This window comes from Petromyzon marinus, chromosome 31, assembly GCF_048934315.1.
Source record: "Petromyzon marinus isolate PM22_M1 ecotype Great Lakes invasive population chromosome 31, UKy_Petmar_22M1.pri1.0, whole genome shotgun sequence".
In the NCBI taxonomy this organism is placed as follows: domain Eukaryota; kingdom Metazoa; phylum Chordata; class Hyperoartia; order Petromyzontiformes; family Petromyzontidae; genus Petromyzon; species Petromyzon marinus.
The window spans coordinates 10,547,569-10,574,832 of record NC_133697.1 but is presented as its reverse complement, the minus strand read 5'-3'; the positions used below and the strand labels follow the sequence as shown (position 1 = coordinate 10,574,832).

The window sequence follows — 27,264 nt, the reverse complement described above, 5'->3', positions numbered from 1 at the left end:
GGCGTACGCGAGTTGTTGAACCGAACGCCGGTGACTGCCTTGCGTGGCTCGACAAGAGATGCATTTGATCGCTTGGTGCTTGTGTTTTTCCATGTGCGATGGACGTCAGCTGGCTGTCAAATCGTGTGCACGGGAGGCATGGTATAAATAAGGCTAACGATGATGACGACGAAGCTGATTGTCGCGTCGCTGTGCCCCATGCGGGACAGGTGATGGTGGTGTGCTTCGAAGTGTTCCAGACATGGGACGACGAGTACGAGAAGCTGCAGGTGCTGCTGCGTGATATCGTGCGGCGCCAGCGGGATGAGCACCTCCGCATGGTGTGGCGCATCACTCCCGCGCACCGTCGCCTGCAGGCCCGGCTGGAGCAGATGCGCAAGTTCCGTCGGCAGCACGAGCAGCTGCGCGCCGTCATCGTGCGTGTTCTGCGCCCCCAGGTAGCGAGCACGCCTCTGTGTTCTCCTAGAGTTTTCTTTGTCTTTTTGCTTGCTTTATTTTATGTTTTTTTTGTTATTTCCCGTCTGGAGATGAGGTGTTCAATTGGAGAGATGTTAATTAACCCGTGTGTTAATATAAGAGCCCTGTTGAAGAGATTTTACAGTAGTCCTGCGATGTTATTTTCCATGGTTGTTTTTGTGGCACAAGGTGGTGCACTGCTCACTGCAGTGCTGACTAGACATTATAATTAGGACTAAAGAATGTAATTGTTTAATGATGCTTATAGTGATGTATTGATGATGGTTATGGTAGATGCAGCCAGAGTTCCGGGCAAACACATACGCCTGTGTTTGTGTGCATACATCAGTGGGGAGCGGAAGTGTCGTGGTTAGCGCACTGCACTACGAACCTGGCAATCCGAGTTTGATTCCTGCTCACGGCCAATATCAGTGATGGTTATCTAAACTGGTCCTGGGCCTCCCCTAGGTCGATTCGGCCTCAAATGAGTACCTGGTGCTGTGTGTAAACATTGCCACTAGGAAGACAAATGTGGCCGGGCGTGGTGCTGGCCACCCACCCCCTCGTGGGCCATGCCGGCCTTCATATGTGCTCGCTAACAGCACTTTCCCCAACAGTCTGTTAAGGCTATACGGGGGATCTTTGTCTTTGTGTACATTAGCAGAGTGCTCCAAGCTCCCAGCCGAGCGGCACCGAGCTGGTGGAGCAGGGCATCGGCGACGCCCTCAATGCCGCCGACGCCACCGCCATCGAGGAGGTGAACCTGGCCTACGAGCACGTGAAGGAGGTGGACGGCCTGGACGTGTCGAAGGAGGGCTCGGAGATGTGGGAGGGGGCCATCAAGCGCTACGAGGAGCGCATCGACCGAGTGGAGACGTGCATCACGTCGCGGCTGCGCGACCAGCTCGGCACGGCCAAGAACGCTAATGAGATGTTCCGCATCTTCTCGCGCTTCAATGCCCTCTTCGTGCGCCCGCACATCCGCGGGGCGATCCGCGAGTACCAAACACAGCTCATCCAGCGCGTCAAGGACGACATTGAGTCTCTGCACAACAAGTTCAAAGGTGAAGAGCGCGGGGAGTGCCGCCCCTGGTCTGGCAGGGGCCAGGTGTTGAGGAGGGTACAACTGATGATAGCCGCAATACACCCTTGTTTCCTTGCCAGACCTGTATTTAATAAATTGTGTGTGTGATGTCACGCACAGCAGGCATCGTCATTATTTGTACGACTGAGGCTCAGTCTGAATTGAAGGATTCTTGTATTCAGTTATTATACCTGTGGCTCAGAGAGCCAAACTCTGTGACCTTTAGGGTTCGGTGTTCTCTAGAGCCAGCCTCAGGCTCCCATATATATGATTATTAGGGGTTGGTGTTCATGGCCGAGTGTTATTCATTCACACTAAGGCACATTTAGAATTCTTACTGTTCAGTGTTAATGCCCAAAGTGCACATATTTGTGTGGAATATCCAAGAACGTTCATTGAGAAGGCCGCAGCTAAGTGTCCCTCTGTCCGCCGCGTGCTCTTATCTTGCAGTGCAATACCCGCAGAGCCAGGCGTGCCGCATGAGCCACGTGCGCGACCTCCCGCCCGTGTCGGGCTCCATCATATGGGCGAAGCAGATTGACCGGCAGCTCACGGCTTACATGAAGCGCGTGGAGGACGTGCTGGGCAAGGGCTGGGAGAACCACGTGGAGGGCCAGAAGCTGAAGCAGGACGGCGACTCGTTCCGCGTGAAGCTGAGCACGCAGGACATCTTCGATGACTGGGCTCGCAAGGTGCAGCAGCGTAACCTCGGCGTGACGGGCCGCATCTTCGCCATCGAGTCCACGCGCGCGCGCACCCGCTCGGGCACGGTCCTCAAGTTGAAGGTGAACTTCCTGCCTGAGATCATCACGCTGTCGAAGGAGGTGCGCAACCTCAAGTGGCTGGGCTTCCGCGTGCCGCTCGCCATCGTCAACAAGGCGCACCAGGCCAACCAACTGTACCCGTTCGCGATCTCGCTCATCGAGAGCGTGCGCACGTACGAGCGCACGTGCGAGCGCGTTGAGGAGCGCCAGAGCATCGCGCTGCTTGTCGCGGGGCTCAAGCGGGAGGTGCAGGGGCTCGTCGCCGAGGGAGTCGGACTAATTTGGGAGTCGTACAAGCTCGACCCCTACGTGCAGCGCCTCGCTGAGACCGTCGTCAACTTCCAGGAGAGGGTGGGTCAAGGCCGGCGATGCCGGGTTTCTGATCGATTCATTTTCACAAACATTGACCTTCCGGGGGGAAGAGTTTTTTTTGGGTTAATTGTAGATTTTGTTTATTTGACAACTATACAAGTCTGACTGCTAATGAGACCTAGAAGATCAAAAACAGTTTTAAGTTTTGATTTAAAGCTATCGTGACTGCAGTAATTCATATTCTTAGTTTTTTCGGTAAAGTCACGTTGAAGAGAAACAACAAAATAATAAAATTTATATAAAACAATAAAAAATTCTCACGACGTTTCGACCATAACTCAAACGGGCACCTGAAGATGACCGTTTGAGTTATGGTCGAAACGTCGTGAATTTTTTATTGTTTTATATATATTTTATTATTTTGTTGTTTCTCTTCAACGTGACTTTACCGAAAAAAACTAAGAATAAGTTTTAAGACATTTTTTCTTTATATGTTGAGATATGGAACTCCATTCTGCTTATATATGTTTATGCATTGCTTATGATATGTATTTGCTTCTTGAAATATTCTTTCAACAACTCTTCATTTCTACCAAACTGGCATTTATAGTGTTAGAAAAATTCACAACGTGCCTGATTCAGGTCGCCGTTTTGGATTTCATTTAAACGTTCCGTCCCGGTTTTCACGCTGCACGGCAGGTGGACGACCTGTTGCTCATCGAGGAAAAGATTGACCTGGAGGTGCGGTCCCTGGACACGTGCGCCTACGACCAAAAGAACTTCTTGGAGATCCTGGGACGGGTGCAGAAGGCGGTTGACGACCTCAACCTGCACTCCTACTCCAACCTGCACATCTGGGTCACCAAGCTGGATACCCAGGCGAGCCGTTGTTAACACCACGCGCTGCGATTTGAAAACTGACGACTCGTCTCTATGCGAGTTAAAGCCAGGGAATGTCTGGCTTCCCTTTTGAAAATTCACATTGGATTTGTGAGCCCATTTTTTTAGTTTGACCTGGATTAAAAGGTAAATGCCAGTTAAACATCTAAAACATTGCGTGAAAATCCCAGATGTCTTTTGAAAAGACGCATACTATCCCCGATAGGGGCATTGTTTATACATTATTCTATTGTAAGTGGTAAGAGCCTGCGAAGGTAAAAATGAAAAAAAATCATCCTCCACGAATTTATAAATTGACAATTCAGGGTGACAATGTGATTCTCAAATAGATTATTTTCTGTCCTTCTGTTGCACGCAGAATCCATATTGGCTGCAGGGTTTGCATGACCCAGCCGCATACCACATTTAAATGCTATATGAATGCAAATCCTGATACTATATCCGTAACACGTACAAACTGTACATAATCCACTTCCTACATGTACTTTTCTATCCCTGTTGGAGTGCGCGTAGGTGTCTGTATGAATCAATGCTGAATCGTCACATCCTTAATCCACTTTAATCCATTGTAGCCATGTGTGCAGCACTTTTTCCCAAAGTGTCTGTCAGGTCAGCTGATGCCATTTAAACAAAAAAACATTTTAATATAATGTGGGTTAATTAAGATGATTTTCTCATCTTCACAGATCGAGACGATATTGGGCACGAGGCTGGAGGCTGGGATTCGCGCCTGGATTCAGGCGCTGCAGGGCCACGGCGACGACAAGGCCGACACGGACGCTGACACCGAAGTGCCGTCAGCTGGACACAAGCCCGGCGGGGACCCCAAGATCCGGGTGAGTGGGGCCCCCACTCCCCTCCCCCCGCCTCGCACCCACCCCCCCCAAATTGCCTACCGCCCTCCATATCCCTTCACCGTCCCAGGCCACGCCCTGTGGGCCCCCTGTTGGCAAGATGTTATCTCCCTCACCTGGTATGCAGGCAGTCGTGGGTTCGATCCCAACCCTGACGCGTGCATATTTGGAGTGTGCATGTCTCTCGCCATGGTCCTGTGAATTTTTCTCCGGGTCCTCCAATTTCTCCCTCCACATTAAAAAACGTGCGTTTAGAGTATTTGGCTGCTATAAATTTCCACATGAATGAGCCCCTTCGTTGAGCTATCATTTTTGATAGCCAGGTCGCTTCTGAAAAAATACTATACAGCTCAGTGGGCCTTAACTGGTAAAATAAATATAGGTTATTTTGTTAACCATCACTACCTGCGACAAATGCCTCCTCAATGTCTCCCGGTCATGGTTGTGGCCATGCTGAACAACGCTGCCAGTAATCTGGCACGTTGGATCAGAGGTGGTTGGATCACGCAGACGTCGTCACATTTAGCACCCAGCCTGCGTGGCAATGGGGAGGTCTGTACAGTAAAACCTTGGATTGCGAGCATAATTCGTTCCGGAAGCGTGTTTGTAATCCAAAGCACTCGTATATCAAAGCACTCGTATATCAGTTGAAATGTAGGTTGCTGTCCTATACTTATGGACTGTTGAACATTGTCCTCTTATATTTGAGCATTTTCTCAAGATTTTTTTCCCACACATGGAAAACAACGTGTAAAGAATCGTCCAAATAACCATGCAGAGGATCCTCCATAGAAAGTCTCAAGGCTAATTTGAATTCATCATAGGTATATTTTAAATGTTTTTCTTATAAAGTGACTAGTTGGCCTGTGATGAGTGCTGCTGTTGTCTGTAGCCAATTTACTGCATCTTAATTTAATCCCTATTCCCAACGGTTTTGTTTGTTTCCAGTGAGCTCTTGTGCACGTTTCCAAGGTTGCCGGTGCCCTCATTAATTAAGCCGTTATCTAAGCAAAGACCAGCTCTGAGCTGATGTTGGTCCCAGGTGGATGTGCGCCCTATGACTTCGCGGCAGGGTGCATGTGAAAAATAATACAAAAAGAATATTTGTAAACATTCAACCACTGCATTTGCATTGAGATACTCGCACAAGTACACAATGGTCATCTCTCGGAGTCATCGAATATATAATCTGTTACAGTCAAACCATAGTTTGTATGCTTTATTTAACCAGGAGTTGAAATAAACCCATTGAGACACAAGAAGCATCGCCTCTCGTGCAAGAGTGACCTGGGTTACATCAAGTTGCATACACGTTAACATTCTTCGGTACTTGTATTACATTATTAGTCTTGCTATAGTCGGAGATGAGACCGAAACAAGGTTAGTGAGTTTGTTCCGAATTGCACACATTTATATAATTAGTTTTGTATCGCTGAACATTGGGGGATGATTCACTATTCTCGGGGTGCACTTTCAAATGTACGATTCCCATATTCTCTCAAATATAAGGCTTCTCCCTCTGAGAAAGTAACCGTGAATGTTTATCTTTTTACACCCATGGACTCCTCCAGCCCGTGGTCATCGAGCTGCGCATCGCAAACCAGGTGATCTTCGTGACGCCGGCCGTGGAGGAAGCGCTGTACCACCTGCACCAGGAGCTGTCACTGTGGGAGCACCACATCCTCGCATTGCCGCGCATACAGAGCCAGCGGTACCAGGTGTGTTGCTGTGCCGCCTTAGCCGGGTCGTAGCCGCTCTGGCTGGTAACGACCCCTTCCCCCCTATTCTAACGCTATATATAATCTTGATTTCAAGCTTTCGTGACTGCAGGAATCCATACTCTTTGGTTCTTTAAGGTAAAGTCACGTAGGTAGAAAAACATTATAGATCACAACGTTTTGATCGCAACACAAGCAATCTTCAGGTGGGAGAGAGAAACAGGCTGCTGAAACAAGTCCTTATATATAGAGCAGAGGGGGGGTTGCCGTATCGGGCAAGAGGGTGGGGGCTAGAGATTGTGCCTAAGTGAGTGGGAAATCCAAAGATGGGAACCGAGATGGGGAGGAGAAGCAAGTTGAGGTACGGAATTCTGATGATGCCTCTCACATCATGTCAATGTAAACGAACCAATGCAATGGTGGCTGTGCTAGTGAGACATCCAGCTCACCAGAAAACAAGGGAAACAACCGAGGGACAACGCCACATCGAGGGAAGGAGAGAGACAGAGAGAGAGACACAGAGAGAGACACAGAGAGAGACACAGAGAGAGACACAGAGAGAGGCACACACAGAGACACACACAGAGACACACACAGAGACACACACAGAGACACACACAGAGACACACACAGAGACACACACAGAGACACACACAGAGACACACACAGAGACACACACAGAGACACACACAGAGACACACACAGAGACACACACAGAGAGAGAGAGAGACACACAAATTGACAAACGGAGAGAGACACATGCACGCAAAGAGACACAAGAGAGAGAGACATCTAGGGAGACACACAGAGAGAGACGCACACAAATCGAGAGACACAACAACATCACAGCCAGTTATAGACTGTTAAAAAAAACGAGAGCCACCGCCACATCGAGGGAAAGAGGCAACATTGGCTTTGTTAGCGAGACATTTAGCCCTTTAATCTAAAGACATTTAACTTGGTAATGTAAATTGGTAATGTAACTCAGAGTCGGAAATAACTGCTGGCAATGGCAGGTAGGATGGAAACATCAACAACCAGTTGAGGCTTTACCTGGTTATATAATGCTAATCTTATCTGTAATATTACGTGTAGCATGAACTCCGAACCTCAACATGAATACTATCCATTGGGCTAACTATCTAACCAAAACACGAACCTTATCCATAACACGGACATTATTCATAACGCCGATCCTACAACTATTCAGTCAACGAATCTTATCCATCACATTCCCTATAGTCATTACACTAACCCTATCCATTACACTAATTCGAAATCTTAAAATATTTATGACACTAATCTGATCGATAAAACTAACTATACCCCTTTACACTCATACTATTTTCAACACTTTCCAATACCAATTCCCATGATAACTCCAAAACGAATCCTCACCCTAGCCTTTAACACCAACCCTGACTCACTTTGAACCTAACACTAATCCTCGCTGTAGAATTTAGATATCCGCCATTTCTCAAACCTTAGCCTTAATCCAAAGTTTAAACCTGTCTCCGGCCCGAACACAGCCACTGTACGCAACTCGAATTTTAATCCCCAGGTGGGCGTGCACTACGACATCACGGAGGATGAGCGCTGCTACCGCACGGCGCTCAAGCACATGCCAGGCGGCGAGGGTGCGCTCTGCCAGGCCAACTCTGCCATCATCATCACCTGCATGGAGGTGGCCAAGTATGTAAAGGTGAGTTGCCCCCTCCCCTCGCCACCACATTCATTGCCAGGTTTCCTCTGACGATGGCGTCTGATGGGCAGAGACGAGGGATCCACTCATCTTGAGTAGAGCTGGGCTATCGAATGATTCAAGGTATCGATTACTCTCCCATGTGTTGGTTTGAGTGCGCGACTAATTGGATAACAGAAAAATAGGTTGTGAAAAAAATCTTACCTTTTTGCTCCCTTGTACGCAACTTTTAACAGCTGAGCTTGCGAATATCGGTGGCATCGTCAACCACGCCACACTGGCGCATGGCTTGGTGGTTTCTGCCTTTGGGAAGAAGGTTGTCTGTGTGGGGCCTGGGTAATCCACCATGGTGAAAATCGGTCAATTACAATTTTCTTGGTCGATTAGTCGACGTTTGGCTCCAGTCCTGACCCATTGATTTCGCTTCTGCTCTCGTCGCCTGCGAGCAGGAGTGGCTCCAGTACCAGAGCCTGTGGGACATGCAGCCTGAGAACGTGTACGGGCGGCTGGGCGAGGACCTGCGGCTGTGGCAGAACATGCTGCACGACATTCGCCAGTCCCGCAGCACCTTCGACAACGCCGAGTCCAGCAAGGAGTTCGGGCCCGTTGTCGTTGACTACGGGCGGGTGAGTGGAGCGAGCGAGCTTCCCTTGAGCTCTTACCACACACTCAACCACCGCCGCCACCACGGTTTGTCCTCCCACAAATAGTTTGCAGAAGACACCACACACTTCCACTCGGAGATGAATTACAGTTATCAGTTCACGTCCCCAATGTTTCCATTAATTGTAAAGTTTTCGGAGTAATGCTGAGATACGAGACTCCGTTCTCATTGTGTACTTGTTTGGTCTATCTTGAAACCTGATTTAAACTCGGCATCTCAGCAATGCCAACTCACTAATCTGACACTATCAGTTGAGCCACATGGCGGGCCTAGTTTTGTTGTTTTAAAAGGCGGCGATGCTCACCCTGTTTTTTGTGCACGCGGTTCGCAGGTTCAGGCGAAGGTGAACCTGAAGTACGACTCGTGGCACAAGGAGGTGCTCAGCAAGTTTGGCCAAAAGCTCGGCCAGAATATGCAAGACTTCCACGCTCAGATCTCCAAGGTGAGCTTCTGGTGCTTGATGGTATTTTGGCTCCCATATCCACCGTTGTGTTGTTACCCCTCGTGGTTTGTTTTCCACGATAAAGGAAGACGCCAGCAATAAACGGATTAACTTTTATCTTGTAGATGAATGAATACCTTGTCTATGTGTCCCAGGCTGTCCGTCACGAGTTAGAAGTTTTGATATTAAATATACTTAAGTGTAACTCTGAAGAGCACTATTATAGCATACTATTGACATCATTCGTGATGTTGCAGTCATAGTATAGTGGCGGCACTAGAGTGCACAGTTGCGCTTTTCAAAGTGGCACATATCCTCATTAATGAAGCTTCAAGTTTGCATTGAACAGGCGCGGACACGCAGCTTCATTGCCTATCTGCTAGGTAAGTGTTATTTATTTTTAAGTTGCAAAGTGGCTGAAACTTTAAACGTCACTCCATAAATAATTGCTCAGGTTTCATGAGGAAGCGAGGCTTGCCTCCTGATGATAATGAGCCCGGACCGCGTTGGTGATGACGGTAACGACAACTATCGCATTTGTTCTCACGCAGTCGAGGCAGGAGCTGGAGCAGCACTCGGTGGACACGGCGAGCACCTCGGACGCCGTCACCTTCATCACGTTCGTTCAGTCCCTCAAGCGCAAGATCAAGAGCTTCGAGAAGCAAGTTGAGGTACGGGATTCTGATGATGCCTCTCGCTTCATTGTGCGCGCCGAGGAAATCTGACCTGTCGACATAAAAATGTGGTTTTATACGAGCAGATTTCGCTGGGAATACAAATGCAAGACATTGGCATTCAAAAATTATGAAATTGCTTGTGCTGTCGTAAATGGATGTCTGAGTTGTGCGACAGGGCAAAGACCAAGAGCCAGATGGTGGCTGTAAGGAAACTAAACCTAGGAGGTTCTATGTTGGGTCTAATACCTGCTTAATCTAGCAGAAGAGATGGAAGCGGTAGCAACGGCGGTTTCATCAACGGCATGTGACCCCTTCCCCTTGGTACAGTTGGAGGTTTTGTCCACTCCACATGTTCTACACTTTACTCCGCCCTGTCCGAATCGCCCTTTGACGCGCACGCACGGACACACGCAGATGTACAGCGGTGGCCAGCGCCTGCTGGAGAAGCAGCGCTTTCAGTTCCCGCCGTCGTGGCTCTACATCGACAACATCGAGGGCGAGTGGGGTGCCTTCAATGACATCATGAAGCGCAAGGACACAGCCATACAGCAGCAGGTGGCCAACCTGCAGATGAAGATCGTGCAGGAGGACCGTGCCGTGGAGTCGCGCACGGGGGAGCTGCTCGGCGAGTGGGAGCGCGGGAAGCCCGTCGGCGTGAGTCTCCCACCCCACACGATATAACGTGCTGTTCTGCCGCTATCGGCGGCGCACTTTGCTCATTTTCCAGAATTGTCGACTTGCTGGATTTAACTTGCTGACCTACTCATGTTATTGACTGCTTTGTGGTTTGGTAGTATGACTTCATTAAAGAATGCTCACTTCTGCTGTAAGACTGTGATGGTGGCAATTATGATGACAACTGATGATGGTGGTGGTGAATATGAAAACAACAACAATGGTGATGTCTGACACTTTTGTGATTATGCTGATCATGTGTGGTGATGGTGATGATGATACTTGTGATTTCTATAGTATTTATAGCAATAAGGATTACGATAGTGCATGTGGCATGACTGATTGTTATTCTTTTGGCCCCATGAAAACTTTTTTTTAATTATCCCTCCTTCCCACCCATGGTCCTATAACTCCCTTAGGGGAGTCTGCGCCCCGAAGAGGCCCTGCAGACGCTGTCCATCTACGAGGGCAAGTTCGGGCGACTCAAGGACGACCGCGACAAGTGCGCGCGCGCCAAGGAGGCACTGGAGCTACCCGACACGGGGGTGCTGAGCGGCAGTGAGGAGCGCATGCAGGTCCGTTGCCGCCGCCGACACCTCTTGACGCCACCCTCGCCACCGCCTCCAACAGTCGTTGCCGCCACTGTTGCCACTTGCTATCGCTCACGAACGCCACTACCACTGACTACGACTACCTACTTGACTGCCACCACCACCATTGCCACCACGACTTCCACTGCTACCACCACACTTTTCTTTCCCGTCACCACCACTGCTCCCCCACTACTGCTGCCAATGCCACCACCTCCACTACCGCCGCCACCACTGTCTTACCGTCACCCATATCACTACTGCAAGTGGACCAACGTGAAGAATGTTTGGATTTGCTGGATGTCGCGTGCCGGTTGTACAGGTGGCGCTTGAGGAGCTGCAGGATCTTAAGGGCGTCTGGTCCGAGCTGTCCAAGGTGTGGGAGCAGATGGATCAGATGAAAGAGCAGCCCTGGATTTCTGTACAGCCGCGCAAGGTGATCACTCGAGAAATTTGAATTAATATTGTAAGAAATATAGGTTGTATGGGTGAGTTAAATAATTTGCTACTTGTGCAGTAAGTGGTGATAATAGTAACGCCTATGGATATAATTTTTTGCTCCCTGCAGAATTTTATGAATTCTCACACATTGGTCGATACCCGATTTATTAATCATTTCCCTATTTGTCGTTGTGTGGTACACGTAATCTTTATAGTGGTACAAATCTATACATTTTACACTAATTTGCCAAATATATTTACGAGTTCAAAATACCTGTTTTAGAAATCGACATTCAGGTGTAATTGAATCATAATTGATTAATAATGTCCCAGTACCTACCTCGGTGAGGACGAGTGGTAAGTTGCTAACTTTTTACTACCCGTGGCTCCAGGAGAAGAAAGGGCCCTTGCAGAAGGTCGTGTTTTAGGCATTTTGCCCCCTCCTCTCGTCATGATGTGATGGTGATGGCTGGGGTGGTGGCTGTGATTGTCTACAGCTGCGACAGGCGCTAGATGCTTTGGTGAACCAGCTGAAGAACTTCCCAGCTCGCCTGCGCCAGTACGCTTCCTATGAGCATGTCCAGAAGCTGCTCAAGGGCTACCTCAAGGTCTGTCGCTCGCCCGCTCAGTCGCTCCCTCACCCTCCTGCTCACTCGCTCTGCCGAGATACAGCCCTCTGCTTTGTGTAAACATTTTGGGGCCGTGTTGATGGTGGTTTTGACACGTACATGTACAGCCCTTCATTTAACTGCTGGATGGGAGCCTTCCCACGATCTCTGGTATGTGGGGGTTACACAACCATGCTTCGCCACGCTGGTCAGTGTGGGCTGGTGTAGTGAAGGTTTAGACATGGGTTAAATGTACTTAACCACCACCGTCCATATTAGCGCTGCCTTGTAAACTTAAACATATACAACTTTAAGCTTTAGGCTGTTGTATGCTGGTGCCGTGGCTAGCAAAGGGATGAAGCCCTAATGCGAGTTGCGTCGGCATCAGCCGCATTGGCCGGTGGTCACCTCTTGACCTCGACCTTCACTCGTGCGCAAATGAGCACTCTCGCTCAAGAGCCGATGGGGAGACCCGCTGAGCAGACGAGAGCTGGGGCTGGTGAGCGCATATGCGGATTTTCACGCCACGCGGTGCGGGGGGGTGCGCGCTCAGGTCAACGTGATGGTGGTGGAGCTCAAGTCGGAAGCTCTCAAGGACCGCCACTGGAAGCAGCTGATGAAGCGCCTGCGAGTCAGCTGGGTGCTGTCGGAGCTCACGCTTGGCCACATCTGGGAGGCCGACCTTCAGAAGAATGAGGCCATCGTCAAGGACGTGCTGCTGGTGGCGCAGGGAGAGATGGCGCTAGAGGAGTTCCTCAAGCAGGTGTGTGTGTGTGTGTGTTGACCCCTCCCCGAAGCTCTTCGCCTCCCCTGCATCTGTTTTGCTCCTCCAGTGCTGGCACCAGTTCCCCCCCCAATTCACAGGAGTTTTCGTCGGTTTGATTGCTACGCCATCCATACCTCACATTTGTTAGGTGTCTGTTAAGCCCCAGGAATGAATTTGGTTATTTTTTTGTCTACCACGTGACCATGTTCATTGCACTGCATCCATGTGTTGATTAATTAATTTGTTTTAGCAAATGCTTCCATTGTTGTGTATCTGTTAATAGCTGCAGATTTGGTTTGTCCATTAATCGGCCCATGTGTGCATTCACCCGTCCCTGGCACCGCAGATAAAGGAGCTGTGGAACTCGTACGAGTTGGACATGGTGAACTACCAGAACAAGTGCCGGATCATCCGCGGCTGGGACGACCTCTTCAACCGCGTGAAGGAAAACCTCAACAGTGTCGGCGCCATGAAGCTCTCCCCCTACTACAAGGTGCGCCCCCGGCGTCGTTATTTTATTTGAACTTCTGGATTTGGTTTTCACTTTCATTTGTTATTTCCGAGTTTTTCCATCCTTTAGGAAGAGGTGGTCCCATGGTTGGAGGTGATCCATGTACTGTTGTTCGTTGGTCTCATGATCATGCTAGTGTAGTGTAGTACAATCACGCGGAGGCGAGGAATACTATAACAGCTCTTGCCGTTTATTAATGCACACTCTCACTCGGCATCCTACACTCACACCAGTGTAGGTGCACTCTATCTCCGTCCTTCACACGGACACTGAATAACTATTTGGATCCTACCCCGGCTATCCCCTTGGCTCTCTCACTCGTCTGCCTGGGGCAGGGGATCAGCCAACACCGCCCCGCGACGAGGAGAGAGACCCCTACTCCAGCCGTTCCTTACCCTGCCACGCCTTCGTCACGGGGGGGGGGGGGGGGTGTTCCCCCTTAAGAACCCTTTGGGTGGCTCCTTCCCCCAGCTCGGCCCCGCCCACTTTCCCGAAAGTGCTTTCCGAAAGCCCCTTGCGTAACCCGTGATGTGACGTCATCCTTGGCCCCGCATAACTCTCAACCAGCTCGCACCTCCTTCCGTTTGCCCCCTCATTGATTACTCACAATACTCCTCTACATTAGTATTGATTTACCTGAATTTGATTATTCATTTATGTGAATGTGATCAACTCACACCTTTGTGAAAACACTGCTAATAGAATACCGTAGCCTTTGCTCTAACTTCATAAAATCATCTTATATAAATTGCAACAAAAAACACTTTCGACTCCTTGGCTCAAAAGACTCTTACCTGTTCATAAATAAAGGCCACTCATCTATTGTGACGTTCACTTGAAATAATTGTCCTAGAGACAAATGTACATTCTCATTTACATGCCAAATTGTGAAATATTAAAAAAAACCTTTTTAAAATTACCGCTTGATCATAGTTTGATGCATCATGTGCGACACCTTTCACTCGGCCTTGCCCCCACCCCTTCCACCACTTCAGCCACTCCCTGATTACTTTCTTTTCGCTGCCGCTATGGGACAGGTGTTTGAGGAGGACGCCCTGAGCTGGGAGGACAAACTCAACCGCATCCTGGCGCTCTTCGACGTTTGGATTGACGTCCAGCGCCGCTGGGTCTACCTCGAGGGCATCTTCACGGGCAGTGCCGATATCAAGAACTTGCTGCCAGTTGAGACCGGCCGCTTCCAGAGGTAGGAGCGTCGCGTTACCCCGTGGGGCCCCTCGTGCGCGACTCTTGTGAGCTGCCGCCGTCACGTCACGTCATGTCACATCATGCTGTAGACTTGTGTAAGGTGCACGTAGTGGTTTTTATGTATACGTTGTCGTGTTGCCACAGCATCAGCACGGAGTTCCTGGCGCTCATGAAAAAGGTGTCCAAGTCGCCACTCGTCATGGATGTGCTGAACATCCAGGGTGTGCAGCGCTCTCTTGAGAGGCTCGCGGACCTCCTGGGAAAGATCCAGAAGGCCCTGGGCGAATACCTGGAGCGGGAGAGGGCGTCCTTCCCAAGGCATGTTCCATTTTCTGTTCTCTTACGATCAGGGGTCCAAAATTTAAAAAAAATTGGGGTTCATCCATATCGGGGTATTGGTGAAGCAGTATCATACTTACTGAGTATAGCAATGCTCAGATTTGCACAGATTTGTACTGGTTTTAAATGGAGGAAAACTTTTTCTGCTCTGCCTGTCTCTTTCTGCTGGTCTGCTTGCCAACCTGCCTGCCTGTCTGAATTTATACCTACCTCCTGATATTCCTGAACTTCTGTCTAGCCATCTTTTTTTCCTTCTACCTACATGCGTGCTTGCTTCTCTCTGTGAAATATCTACCTGCCTCTCTGCCCTGCCTGCCTACTTATCTCTTTACCCGTCAGTCTGTCTTCATCCTGTTTGCATGTTCAAGTTTCATGTCTTTAGTCCAAAATTGCCACGAGACGTCAATTTTGGATCGATTTTCATTTCTTTGAAATGTTTATTTTCCTTATTGACAGGTTCTACTTTGTTGGTGACGAGGACCTCCTGGAGATCATTGGCAACAGCAAGAACGTGGCGAAGTTGCAGAAGCACTTCAAGAAGATGTTCGCCGGCATCGCCGCTATCCTGCTGGACGAAAACGACGGCGAGATCCTGGGTATTGCCTCCCGGGAGGGCGAAGAGGTGAGGGGTGGGGGGTGCACGCTGTGTCACCCTTTCGCAGTACTCGGCCCTGAAACGGGGTGCAAAATGTTATGTATTTAAACAAATTCAGTTATAGAAAGGATTTCGTAAATAAAAAGTTTAAAAATAATAAGCGAGGTGATTGGTTATCAGTGTCATCTGTCATATTATTCTCAAATATAGTCAATATTTGAGAATGCAAAGAAATTATTTGGGAGTAATCAGACTGGGTGCTTACACACCAAAAAACTGATTTTATTGTGGGGATTTTTTTAAAAAGTGGACTCCATGGTACGGACATGCCAAAGTTTTCGTAACGTTTGACAATTTTTTGGCAGCACTGAATCGCTAGGGTTAATGCCGAGTGGCCACAAACGTTGTCCATTTCCCACCCTCCCACCCCCATGGCGTTCTCCGCAGGTCATCTTCAAGACGCCCGTGTCGATCGTGAAGCACCCAAAGATTAACGAGTGGCTCACCCTCCTGGAGAAAGAGATGAGGGTGACGCTGGCTCGCCTGCTGGCCGAGGCCGCCACGGAGCTGTGCACGCTCAGCAAGGAGAGGCCTATCAACCCGGCCGCCTACCTCTCCTGGATCGACATGTACCAGGTGATGGGACAGTAGGGCTGTAGAGCGATATGATTTGGCTCGGGGGGGGGGGGGGGGGGGCAAAAATAGTGCTGTAGTAATTATATTGCCATAACCCTAATCCATTTAACCCTGTTTAACTCCTCACATTAATGGCTACCATGTGATGTGTCCATTAACACACCGGTTGTCTCACCCGCTGGGTACACAAATCGATTTCATTGTGAGGACCAAAAATGCCGTACTCTGAAAAGTTCTACTGCCACAAACCAGAATAAATTTTGGTGCGGTAATGGGTGTGTCATAACCACGTATGGGTTAGGGTTATAAATGCACAATAGGATTGGAGGTGGGGGTATGGTTAGGGCGACTGAGTATTATTTTTCTCCACATCAGCAGTGTTCCACACAGCAGTGCCACTCAAGCGCCACCTGCAGTTAGCTATTGTGCAGGGTGATTTAAACAGGTTTCATTTAAAATGTTTACAAAAATAACTATTGCAGACAGTGCTCTCCCCATGATGCCTTGCAGGCCTCGACTGTATCATATCTAACTACCAAAGCATTTCTAATGTTGTGCGATGAAAGATGTAACAACAATAATAATGAAATGTTGACAATACAATTTTTGTCTTTCATTGGTGCTGTGCAGGCCCAGCTCGTGGTTCTGTCGGCACAGATCGCGTGGTCTGAGAGCGTGGAGAATGCACTGAACACGGTGGCTGCCGGGGGGCAGCCTGACGACCAGGGCCCGCTCTCGGCCGTGCTGACCAACGTCGAGGCCACGCTCACCGTCCTCGCTGACTCCGTGCTCATGGAGCAGCCCCCGCTCAGACGCAGGAAGCTCGAACACTTGGTACGACGCCCCCCCCCCCCCCCCTGACCAGCAGAACACTTCTTGATGGAAGTGGTGCCACAAAGATTCGCCACGACTTTTAAAATGTTTGTGTGTTTTTTTCATTATATTGGAAACCTGGTGAAGGTTTTGCAATTGTCAGCTCACTTGGGTGGTGTGAAAGAAGTTCAACAGATAAACATACAGTGTTAAGCCAGAAAACTGTAGAAATTAAATTTTCTCTCGGCAAATAAATCTGTGATCTTGACCTTTTTCAAATAGTCTTATGTTTTCCCAATTTTATTTTGATGTTGCTATCGGCATCATGTCACAAATTTAAGTATCCATTCACAAATCTGGCACAGCAGTGTTTCTCTCACCCCATGTTAAAGAATGGCCTGTGGAAGTCGATATCACGGAACTGCTTTAAAGATTCCTTCAAGTGACCTTTTTTGTCCAAACAATAGGAAGACACACTTTTCTACTCACCATGCTATAGAGAAATATTTATCACATGGCAGTTAGACCAATACTTATTTAAAGTTAGCCAAAATAAACAAACAAGAATATTTTATATTATGGGTTATTTGTGCCATCAATTATGACCAGGCTGAGAGCAATCAACCCCACTACACATGCAACCTGGTTTAATCACTGGTGCTGGCTCAGCACTATAATCCCTGAGCTGGATGGTCACCTGTGATTCACTAGTTTTTGGGGTTTTTGGCTTTGCACGGTACATGCAAGGCAGAGTTAATTACCTCGCCTGATATACAGAAGATCGTGGGTTCATCCCCGACCCTGACGCCTGTATATTTGGATTTTTGCATGTTCTCCCTGTGGTCGTGTGGATTTTCTCCGGGTTCTCCAGTTTTTCCCTCTACATTTATAATCATGCATTTAGAATATTTGGCTGATATGAATTTCCACATGATAATCCACTTTCTTGGGTTATCATTTGTGGCCAGGTCACTTCTAAAAAAGTTATATATCTCAGTGCGCCTTACTTGGTAAAATAACACTAGGTTTAACTGTGCAGATATTGTCATGTGTGTTAGACTGCCAACTGCCTACGTGCGATGAAGTGGCTCGTGGTTTGTTCATCGAGTAGCCTGATAATTTATCTGTCCATGTTTTTGATTGCTGTCTCCTTGAATATGTTTTTTAAGAACAATCAGTTACATTAATCTTACAAAATTACTTTACGAAGAATTGGCCATGCATTTTAGTTTTCAGTTTCATTTATTAGGTATAGCCCTGTGAGCCATGCGGCTCTTGACTTGGGTGCAACCGCAACAAACAAAAAACATAAACAAAGAACATCTTAACGTGACGACGCGCAACAGAAACATCCAGGAAAAAACAGCAAAATCTTTCAGAAAAAACACCGTATATCAATAATGTGTGCAAAAATCCCAGTGGGATGCAAGTCAAACAGTAACAACCATAAGACAATTTGGATTGAAGTTATCAGGCTAACTCTGTATTTCAACAAACAAACATGGCTTAACCATACGTTTTCGAAATCACCAAAATAAAGCTATAAAAACTATGTAACAGTGATCATAGAAACTGTGATTCAAATTTAACAATAAACGAAATACATGTCATGTACGACCAAACTTTGCAGCCACAGCTGGCAGCATGAGTCACTCCATAACAGCAGGAGTATCAACATGTTTAAATGCACCTTTAAAGATCAGCACATTATAATCAAAACTCAAGATCATACTTTTCAGCGGACATCCAGAGCGATGCTTTTGATTTCAGAACGTGGTGTCTCATTGAGGCCTTCCTGGGTTAATGTAAGTTAGGTATTTTTAAATATATTTTGGTGTTGTAGAGTGAGCCAGGTATTGGTTGGGACGAAGTGCCCAGTTGAATAAGCTTTGTCACTAACAAAAAAAAACACAATTTCTTACCTCTTCTTCCTTGTTCCTTGTGCTCCCACTCATTGGCTCGGCCCTCACAGATCACGGAACTTGTGCACCAGCGCGACGTGACGCGCATGCTGCTGCGCAGCAAAGTCAACAACCCCAAGTCCTTCGAGTGGCTCAGCCAGATGCGATTCTACTTTGACCCTAAGCAGGTGCGGTTCTTCCTCCTCCCCCCCCCCTCACCATTCTACCTCAACAACATATCTAAGTGTGAGGTAGTGGTCTGATAGATCTGTGCGTGTGCATGTGTAGCCCTTACGGCAATCGACTGTGGGGTGAGGGCCTCATCACGTCATGCGGGTCTTGCTAGTTATTTTACGATGCTTCACCGCGCTGATCGACACTTCACCGCGTGGTGGGGATTATAGAATTTTAGGCATAGTGCAGTCCAACGATACACTTTTCTGCATCACCCCATGCTGAAAGCGTAAACCCGCAGCAGCCTGCAGCACTTGTTTTATGCAAGGTTGTCGCCCACCCACCCACGCACCGTCTGGACTCAATCCTGCTTAGCTTCTGAGATCCGATGAGCGTGGGCCCATTTCTGGTGAACTAAATCGCCCTGCAGAAGAAGTTAAGGAGAAGGCCATGTGTCCAACATTTGACACTCTCCCTTCCCTTTCGCGTTTGCGCTTGGCAGTCGGAGGTGCTGCGGCAGCTGTCAATCCACATGGCCAATGCCAAGTTCAACTACGGCTTCGAGTACCTGGGCGTACAGGACAAGCTGGTGCAGACGCCGCTAACTGACCGCTGCTACCTCACCATGACGCAAGCTCTGGAGGCTCGGCTCGGGGGATCGCCCTTTGGTGAGCCACTGTGCTATCCAGTCCACTGCGCTATTCAATGTATTATGTAATCAGCCCCCCTGGGCTATCCAACATGTAATTAACCCACTGCGCTATCCAATGTACGATGTAATCAGGACCACTAGGCTATCCAATCGACTGCGCTCTCAGGCCCACTCTTTTGTCCGATCCCACTGCACTATCTGCCCCAACGTTATCTCTGGCCAGCAAATGGTATCTGGGTAGCCATGCTTTCTTGCCACCACTGTGCTCTCTGGCCCAATTGCGTTTTCTGGCCAGCCGAATTATCCAGCTCTGTGTTTCCTGTGCTGTCTCCATTTCACTGCGCGGGCCAGTCCGCAGTGCTATCCGGCCTACTCGCCTTGCTATCCAGCCCGCCACTTGCTTATCAAGGTGTCGTACTACAGGGTCATGCTGTGGTGTCCAGACCTCCATAATTCTTTTTTGTTGAAAGTTCAATATTAACGTCATATAGAATCGGTATAGCATTTTTTTTTAAATATTTAAACTTTTATCGACTATAAATCAACAAGAGGTTAAGATAATATAATTTTGCCTTACAATCTAGAATTGGGGCTTTAGGCAAGATAATTTGGCCACATACAGAATATAATGGCTTATTTTTTTGAGTTATTCAGTCAAATAATTGTGCAGGTATATGCTCCGCTTGGGGAAATCCCACATACCCACGTAAAACCAGTTAAATATAGCTAAACTGTTCCATCCGAAAAAACTCTACCCCATGCCTAACAAATGGAGTACATTTTTTAAAATATAAACTCCTTATCTTATCCAGTTGAAACATTTTCGAACACCGGCTTGTGTTTATGACCGTAGACCTTCTGCTTGTAATCCCGTGCCGTGCATCTCCACAGGGCCTGCCGGGACAGGCAAAACGGAGTCCGTGAAGGCCTTGGGCAATCAGCTCGGGCGCTTCGTGCTCGTCTTCAACTGCGATGAGACCTTCGACTTCCAGGTTAACAGCAAGTTTTATTTGTAACAAGTGATTTGTATTGCGGCACTGCAGTGGCCACGTGTGCCTGAGTCCATGTAGCGTTCATGCTGATTGTGTGTATGTGCGGATATTGGGAGAGGTGGCTTAGTAGTTTGTGTATTGCGCTATGATCCTGGTGACATTAATGTAATTTTTGTCCACGGTATCTGAACCTGTTTTAGGCCTCCCTTAGGTTGACTCAACCGTAAATGAGTACTCTGGTGTTGCATAACTATCGACACTGGAAGACACAGGTGGCTGGGCGTGGTACTGGGAATACTTGTGCCATTCTGGCCTTAATAGGTGCTCGTTTAACATAATTTGCCCCGACAGTCTATAAGATAACCTTTGTCTGTGTGTGTGTTTGTGTAGGCTATGGGCCGCATCTTCGTAGGGCTGTGCCAGGTAGGCGCGTGGGGCTGCTTCGACGAGTTTAACCGCCTGGAGGAGCGCATGCTGTCGGCTGTGTCGCAGCAAGTGCAGTGCATCCAGGAAGCACTGCGGGAGCACGCCAACCCCAGCCGCACGCGCGGTGTGTGACCAACATGCCCCCATGATAACCACGATAACCACAACTGTGAACGGAAACACCATAACCATAATCACCACGGGTCGGCCAGGAGATGGCAGGACAGCAATGAGTTCTTGGATATTATCGGTTAGGTGCTGTGAGCTTTATCCCCTCATTATTTGGTGGGCTTTCTCTGGGTTTTGCCATTTCTTCGATACCAAACTCATGAATGGAAATGGTCAAACTTTCAATGCAGGATCTTCCTGTAAATATATTTTTTAAGCTCACTAACCCTTTTGTCGGTGAATAAAAGAATTGCAGTTAGCATTGGGCTGTCTGATTATTTAAGCATTCTTCCGATTATCAATTTAGTTAATCGACTGGCTAATCAGAAAATAGTTGTAAAAAACGTGTCACCTCTTAAGACATGTGCTGCTGGTCAGAAGGTGAATGGCTGGGCTTGATTACCTCATCAACTGTGTCACGCCGGCCATGGCTTCTCCAGGCAGCAATAATTTTTTAAGGGGACCTGAGTAATCCAGTACGTAAAAATTAGTCTATTTATAAATGTTAGTCGAAAAGTCTTCTCTTTCAGCCAATAATTTCAGCTCTTAATTCTAATTACTCAAACAGCAGTCACACTCGCCTCAACAGCAGTGACATTCACAACCAGGGCCGCAAACGCAACGTCCTTTGTGTGCGCGTGCACGTGTGCCCTGTCTCGCGCGCGCCTGCAGAATCGCCGCCGGTCACGTGCGAGCTGCTCAGCAAGCAGGTGAAGGTGAGCGCCGAGATGGCCATCTTCATCACCATGAATCCGGGCTACGCCGGCCGCTCCAACCTGCCCGACAACCTGAAGAAGCTCTTCCGCAGCCTGGCCATGACCAAGCCCGACCGGCAGCTCATCGCACAGGTCATGCTCTACTCGCAGGGCTTCCGCACAGCCGAGGTGCTCTCCAACAAGATCGTGCCCTTCTTCAAGTGAGCGCCGTTCCCCCCATTCTCACCTTCTCGAGGACCCTCCTCCCCCACCGGCCGGCATAATGCATGCATGATTCTCAAACGGAAGCTCCGGTGTTCTCACTCTATCCACAGCCAGGTCGCACGGATGACTTGGTAAGATTTCCTCATGTCATCTGCTAGATACGCTCATAACACTTATTTAATCGTACACACATGCGTATGGAGATACATTTTATTCCTATTTGTTTTTTGGGTGAGGCCACGTAATAATCTGGCCCAAACTGTATCGTAAGATCCCCCTCACCACTCCGGTATATCCAAACAAAAATGTAATTATCACTGTACAAGCGTTTAACAAGCCAATTATTACTGTTTTTTTTTATTGTTCACCGGTAAGTTGAAGAATAATTTCGACAGCCAAATGTAGTCATTAGATAAGACATTCACTCTGTAATGTAACGTCAGGGAAATCCAGGAAGTAGGAACGTGCCTTAGCTACCTGCACGGTCTAAAACGTGCGGTGTAAGCAGCATTGACGGTCTCTGATTTCCTTCTACCGCTGTCCCCTTCCGCCCAGGCTTTGTGACGAGCAGCTCTCTTCCCAGAGCCACTACGACTTTGGGCTACGTGCCCTCAAGAGCGTCCTCGTCAGCGCCGGAAACGTGAAGCGCGAGCGCATCCAGCGCATCAAGCGCGACAAGGTGGAACGCGGCGAGGAGGTGGACGAGGGCCAGATCGCTGAGAACCTGCCCGAGCAAGAGGTGACGTGAACCGCGCCCATTTGATTGTTTACGATACGGTCCTCAAACCCTGAAATCTTACTAACTTTCAAAATTCTTCATCACGATTTAATTCCAAGGATCGATAACCATTTTTATCTTGTTTGTACAGTCCCATTTGTCTAAAGCTAAATTAAGTTTCACATACAGAAACTCTTAATTATCCCACAGTTACTTACAGAACTTAATAGAGTAGCTTTTGTGGACTCAAGTAATAGTTCTTCTTAACCAGAAGGTGCTGCCACCTGGGAGACAAAGTGCGGTCATGTGTCTCATGTAAACAGTGACTGGGTGGTGGAGGGATAACCCAGGTCGCCTTCAGGTCCCTCGTGCTCCGCGATTTCATTACCATTCCTAGTTTAAACAAAAACCAACGACCCCATCTGCGGGACAGGCCGGTTGGTACTATAACTTTTGCTCGTACCGTGCTCACTTGTGTGCAGATCCTGATACAGAGCGTGTGTGAGACGATGGTGCCCAAGCTGGTGGCGGAGGACATCCCTTTGCTCTTCTCGCTGCTGTCGGACGTGTTCCCCGGCATTCCGTACCACCGCGGCGAGATGGACGCCCTGCGCCAGGAGCTGCGCAAGGTCTGCCTGGAGATGCACCTGACGTACGGCGACGGAGAGGAGATTGGCAGCATGTGGGTGGAGAAGGTGAGCGTGCACACCGCTGCGGGGTTGACGTATTGTTCTGTGCGGCGGCTCGTTGGATTTGATCCTTGGTTGGAGGCGATTAGTCGACCAGGGCATGCCGTCCACGTCGCCAATGTTTGCGAAGGTTTGTAACGACAGATTCGAAGTGAAAGAGCAAACAGCTGTTATCTTGTAGGTGCGTGTCCAGGATGTGTGTGTCACAGGCACCACTGTTCCGTGACTGCATTAGTCTCTAGACTGCTTCATGACTTCTGCTTGGCATATTTGGCCATCTCTTAATGAAATTGTTATTCTTGTGCAAGAAGCCATAGCACTCTGAGATAATACCTGCTTTAGAGATAACTCAAGCCTCCACAGAAATGTCGGCCTTCTACTCGCTGACCCTGTATGTGATAATATCACACACAGTGATGGTCTGTGATCTACCAAGCCCACTTCCCAAATGAAAGACAAAATGTGTGATAAATGCTTGCCTGACAGCTGAACAATCGCTTCGTTTTGTACACAACCAAGACATGGTCCGTGAGCTGCCGAAGGAACGCATTGGGTCACACGTTTATTGACATGCTGGTCGTTTTGCGTGCTGCAGGTTCTGCAGCTGTACCAGATCACACAGATCAACCACGGCCTCATGATGGTCGGCCCGTCGGGCAGCGGCAAGTCCATGGCGTGGCGCGCCCTGCTCAAGGCCCTGGAACGGCTCGAGGGAATGGAGGGTGTGGCCCACATCATCGACCCCAAGGCGCTGAGCAAGGACCACCTGTACGGCACGCTGGACCCCAACACTCGCGAGTGGACTGACGGCCTCTTCACGCACATCCTGCGCAAGTGAGTGTGGCACGGTTGAACATGTCAGTGAGCAAGCGAGCGAAAGAGTGAGAGAGCGCTTTCGGATGCGCTTATGCGGCCGTCTGGAACGCCCTTCTGATATTAGGAAGCCACTTGGAGCTATGCACTTCTTTATATAAATTGAAAACTAATTTCTTTAGAAACGTCGTGAGAATATTATTGTGTTATTTTATTTTATCAATTTATTATTTTATTATCATTCTACGTGACTTTACCGAAAGAACCAAAGAAGAACTGCTCTTTGTGTTTAGTTTCTTTCCCCCGCACCTCCGATTCGCACAGTTGGCTACGTATGGTGCGAAAGAAGTTCAACATACATACAAGAGAGAATGAACGTAGGAGTTGCAGAGTTAATAAGCGAGTTATTGATAAAGTTAGTAATTGAATCAGTTGGTAAGTGAATGAGGGAGCAAGTGAGAGGGAGTGAGTTAGCAGGACTGGACCGTCTTAAGAAAAGAGTCTTGGTGAGGCTTTCCTGGGTAAACAAGCATAGCAATAATAATACTAATATTGAGTGAGCAAGTTAGGAAATGAATGAGATAAATAGAGTCGTCATTCAGAAGTAGTTGTGTTGTGCTTACTAGGGAGTGAAGTTCATACCTAATGATTATTGTGAAAGTGATGAAAATAATATTGATAATGGATATAGTGATAGTGATAATAATGATGATGATATTGACAGTGATGGTGAGATTTATCCGTGTGACGGGGATTTGATATTGCAACCCCACAATTGGGAGCACGTTGCTACTTCGCTAACCGAGCCGGATTTTTTTGGGAACTTATTCAACCGTATTTTCTGTCTTCCCCCTCCCCCCCCAGGATCATCGACAACGTGCGCGGGGAGCTGCACAAGCGGCAATGGATTGTGTTCGACGGCGATGTGGACCCCGAGTGGGTGGAGAATCTCAACTCTGTGCTGGACGACAACAAGTTGCTCACGTTGCCCAACGGAGAGCGCCTCAGCCTTCCGCCCAACGTGAGTGACACTCGCCGCCCTTACCCCCCCCCCCGCCAGCGCCCTCTTTACCCAGTGGTCACGCCTGGTTAACATGACCCCGGGTGCAGGGAATTAAATTATGGCAGCCCCCTGTCTCATTTCAACATTATTTGTAGTCCAGCACTTGGACCCCTCCGGCCCGTGAGCATCGGTGCAGTCTCGCTGCCTGTACACTTGACAGCTACTCCACTGCCTTTACTTTAGCATTACACCTACAGCTGCCCTGCTTTAGGTGACGAGCATTGGCACTGTTTATCTTAACTGTAACCCATCCCGGAGTAAAACCTGTCCTAGTCTGCCCTTGAATACAAACTGGTAAATATGCTTGCAATAATTCACCCCTTCCACGATTTACTGACGTCCGATGATGCCTGTTTCATTAAGAACTCAATTTAATAATTTGTCTGCATTGTTTGTTCTTTCTCATTTGCCACATTAGCCCAAGGATAACGTTTTCATAGAATGTGCATACATTGTTAAGAATCGGTCTTATGAGCCCACATTCAATACGTGTATCACGAGTCTTAGAATCGATTTTTAATGACGTATACAGGAGAAAATAATGCATTTCAATCTGGTCTGCTGGTGAAACGCTCCATGCCCATGTTTATTTTTAATCGACCATTCTCTTCCACGGCACGCACGTGCCTGCTCCTTGGCGCGTTTCGTCGTCTGTGTGCTCATGCGCAGGTACGGGTGATGTTCGAAGTGCAAGACCTCAAGTACGCCACGCTGGCCACGGTGTCGCGCTGCGGCATGGTGTGGTTCAGCGAGGACGTGCTCAGCGCCGACATGGTGTTCAACCAGTTCCTGACTCGCCTGCGCAACGTGCCGCTCGACGAGGGTGACGAGGACACCCAGCGGCGACCCAAGGTGGTCGAGGAGGAGGAGACCGAGGCCCTGTCGCCCATGCTGCAGGTAAACGACCCTCCGTCCCCCCAACTCTTAATGGCCTCCAGTGCTTCCTTGCTCCATGGTCAGTTCAACATTCATACATACATAAACTCATTTATTTAGAACTGCTTTTGTGTTTAGTTTATCGTAATACACTACAACTGCTGCACTGCTCTCTGCTGTTCACCGGATAGCTCCCGTAGCAGCCTACAACATCTGTTTTATGCGAGGTGGTCGTCGCCCTGTTCAGGCTCAGCCTTGCTTAGCTTGCGTAGAATTGATGAGATCTGGCACATTGTGGGTGATTTGGTCAGAGTCCTATTATCGTATTATTATTGTAATCCATCCATTGTCTCGAACAGACATAGTAGGAATACTGCCACCAAAGCTCATCTTCAATCAGAAAAAAAAATCACACCGCGCGACTGACTCCGCCACCACTAACGCCGTGCCCTTATGATCTTCTGCCCCTGCTCTCTCTCTATTCTCCTCAACATTCTCCTCCTGCCGTCCGGGATCTTTTTCCGCACCCCCACACAGATCCAGCGCGACGTGGCGTCGGTGCTGCAGCCATTCTTCGCGTCGGGCAGCCTGGTGATCAAGTCGCTGGAGCACGCGTCGCGGCTCGAGCACATCATGGACTTCACGCGCCTGCGCTGCCTGGGCTCGCTCTTTTCGCTGCTGCACCAGGCGTGCCGCAACGTGGCGCTCTACAACGCCAACCACCCAGATTTCCCCATGCCCTTCGAGCAGCTCGAGAAGTACATTCAGGTTGGTGACCTCTCTCCTGCCTCTGCCCCATCCAGCCTCAGCCCACTCGTCCCACTTCCACCTGCCTGCTCATATCCCGTCCTCCTTTGTTCTGTGCGAACCAAGGCTTTGATGAACCATGCTTGTAAAACAGCGCCTGAGTAGCAGGGTTGGTGGATTACGCACACATTGTGCCCTTGAGACTTGACGTTAGTCGAGCTGCAAGTTGACCGGGGTATGGCAGTACAGTAATTAGATTGCTGGCCGGAGTAATGGAGTTTATAGTTGTGCCTCCTGGCATATGGGTTTTTGACAGTTTATTTTGAAGAAATATTTTTGGTACAGGAAGAAACTGGGATATCTGGAGAATGT

General features: G+C 48.6%; 1 protein-coding gene across 2 annotated transcripts in view; it reads left to right on the top strand.

Annotated features, from left to right (window-relative positions):
* LOC116947827 (cytoplasmic dynein 1 heavy chain 1-like) overlaps positions 1–27,264 on the top strand; it is a 65,559-nt gene that overhangs the window by 5,956 nt on the left and 32,339 nt on the right. Inside the window, exons 7-38 of one of the 2 annotated variants that reach the window (XM_032964009.2) lie at positions 210–437; positions 1,121–1,520; positions 1,991–2,655; positions 3,316–3,495; positions 4,203–4,352; positions 5,942–6,088; positions 7,650–7,790; positions 8,240–8,416; positions 8,786–8,896; positions 9,448–9,567; positions 9,988–10,227; positions 10,668–10,823; positions 11,161–11,274; positions 11,777–11,887; positions 12,441–12,650; positions 13,000–13,146; positions 14,202–14,368; positions 14,515–14,688; positions 15,166–15,331; positions 15,752–15,940; positions 16,571–16,774; positions 18,726–18,842; positions 19,331–19,496; positions 20,372–20,472; positions 20,863–21,022; positions 21,739–21,982; positions 22,542–22,725; positions 23,187–23,399; positions 23,989–24,227; positions 25,071–25,227; positions 25,939–26,166; positions 26,683–26,913. In XM_032964009.2, the coding sequence (XP_032819900.1) occupies positions 210–437; positions 1,121–1,520; positions 1,991–2,655; positions 3,316–3,495; positions 4,203–4,352; positions 5,942–6,088; positions 7,650–7,790; positions 8,240–8,416; positions 8,786–8,896; positions 9,448–9,567; positions 9,988–10,227; positions 10,668–10,823; positions 11,161–11,274; positions 11,777–11,887; positions 12,441–12,650; positions 13,000–13,146; positions 14,202–14,368; positions 14,515–14,688; positions 15,166–15,331; positions 15,752–15,940; positions 16,571–16,774; positions 18,726–18,842; positions 19,331–19,496; positions 20,372–20,472; positions 20,863–21,022; positions 21,739–21,982; positions 22,542–22,725; positions 23,187–23,399; positions 23,989–24,227; positions 25,071–25,227; positions 25,939–26,166; positions 26,683–26,913 (6,237 nt within the window). Of the gene's footprint in view, positions 1–209; positions 438–1,117; positions 1,521–1,990; positions 2,656–3,315; positions 3,496–4,202; positions 4,353–5,941; positions 6,089–7,649; positions 7,791–8,239; positions 8,417–8,785; positions 8,897–9,447; positions 9,568–9,987; positions 10,228–10,667; positions 10,824–11,160; positions 11,275–11,776; positions 11,888–12,440; positions 12,651–12,999; positions 13,147–14,201; positions 14,369–14,514; positions 14,689–15,165; positions 15,332–15,751; positions 15,941–16,570; positions 16,775–18,725; positions 18,843–19,330; positions 19,497–20,371; positions 20,473–20,862; positions 21,023–21,738; positions 21,983–22,541; positions 22,726–23,186; positions 23,400–23,988; positions 24,228–25,070; positions 25,228–25,938; positions 26,167–26,682; positions 26,914–27,264 lie in introns of both variants that reach the window. The other variant, XM_032964008.2, reaches the window with a different exon arrangement.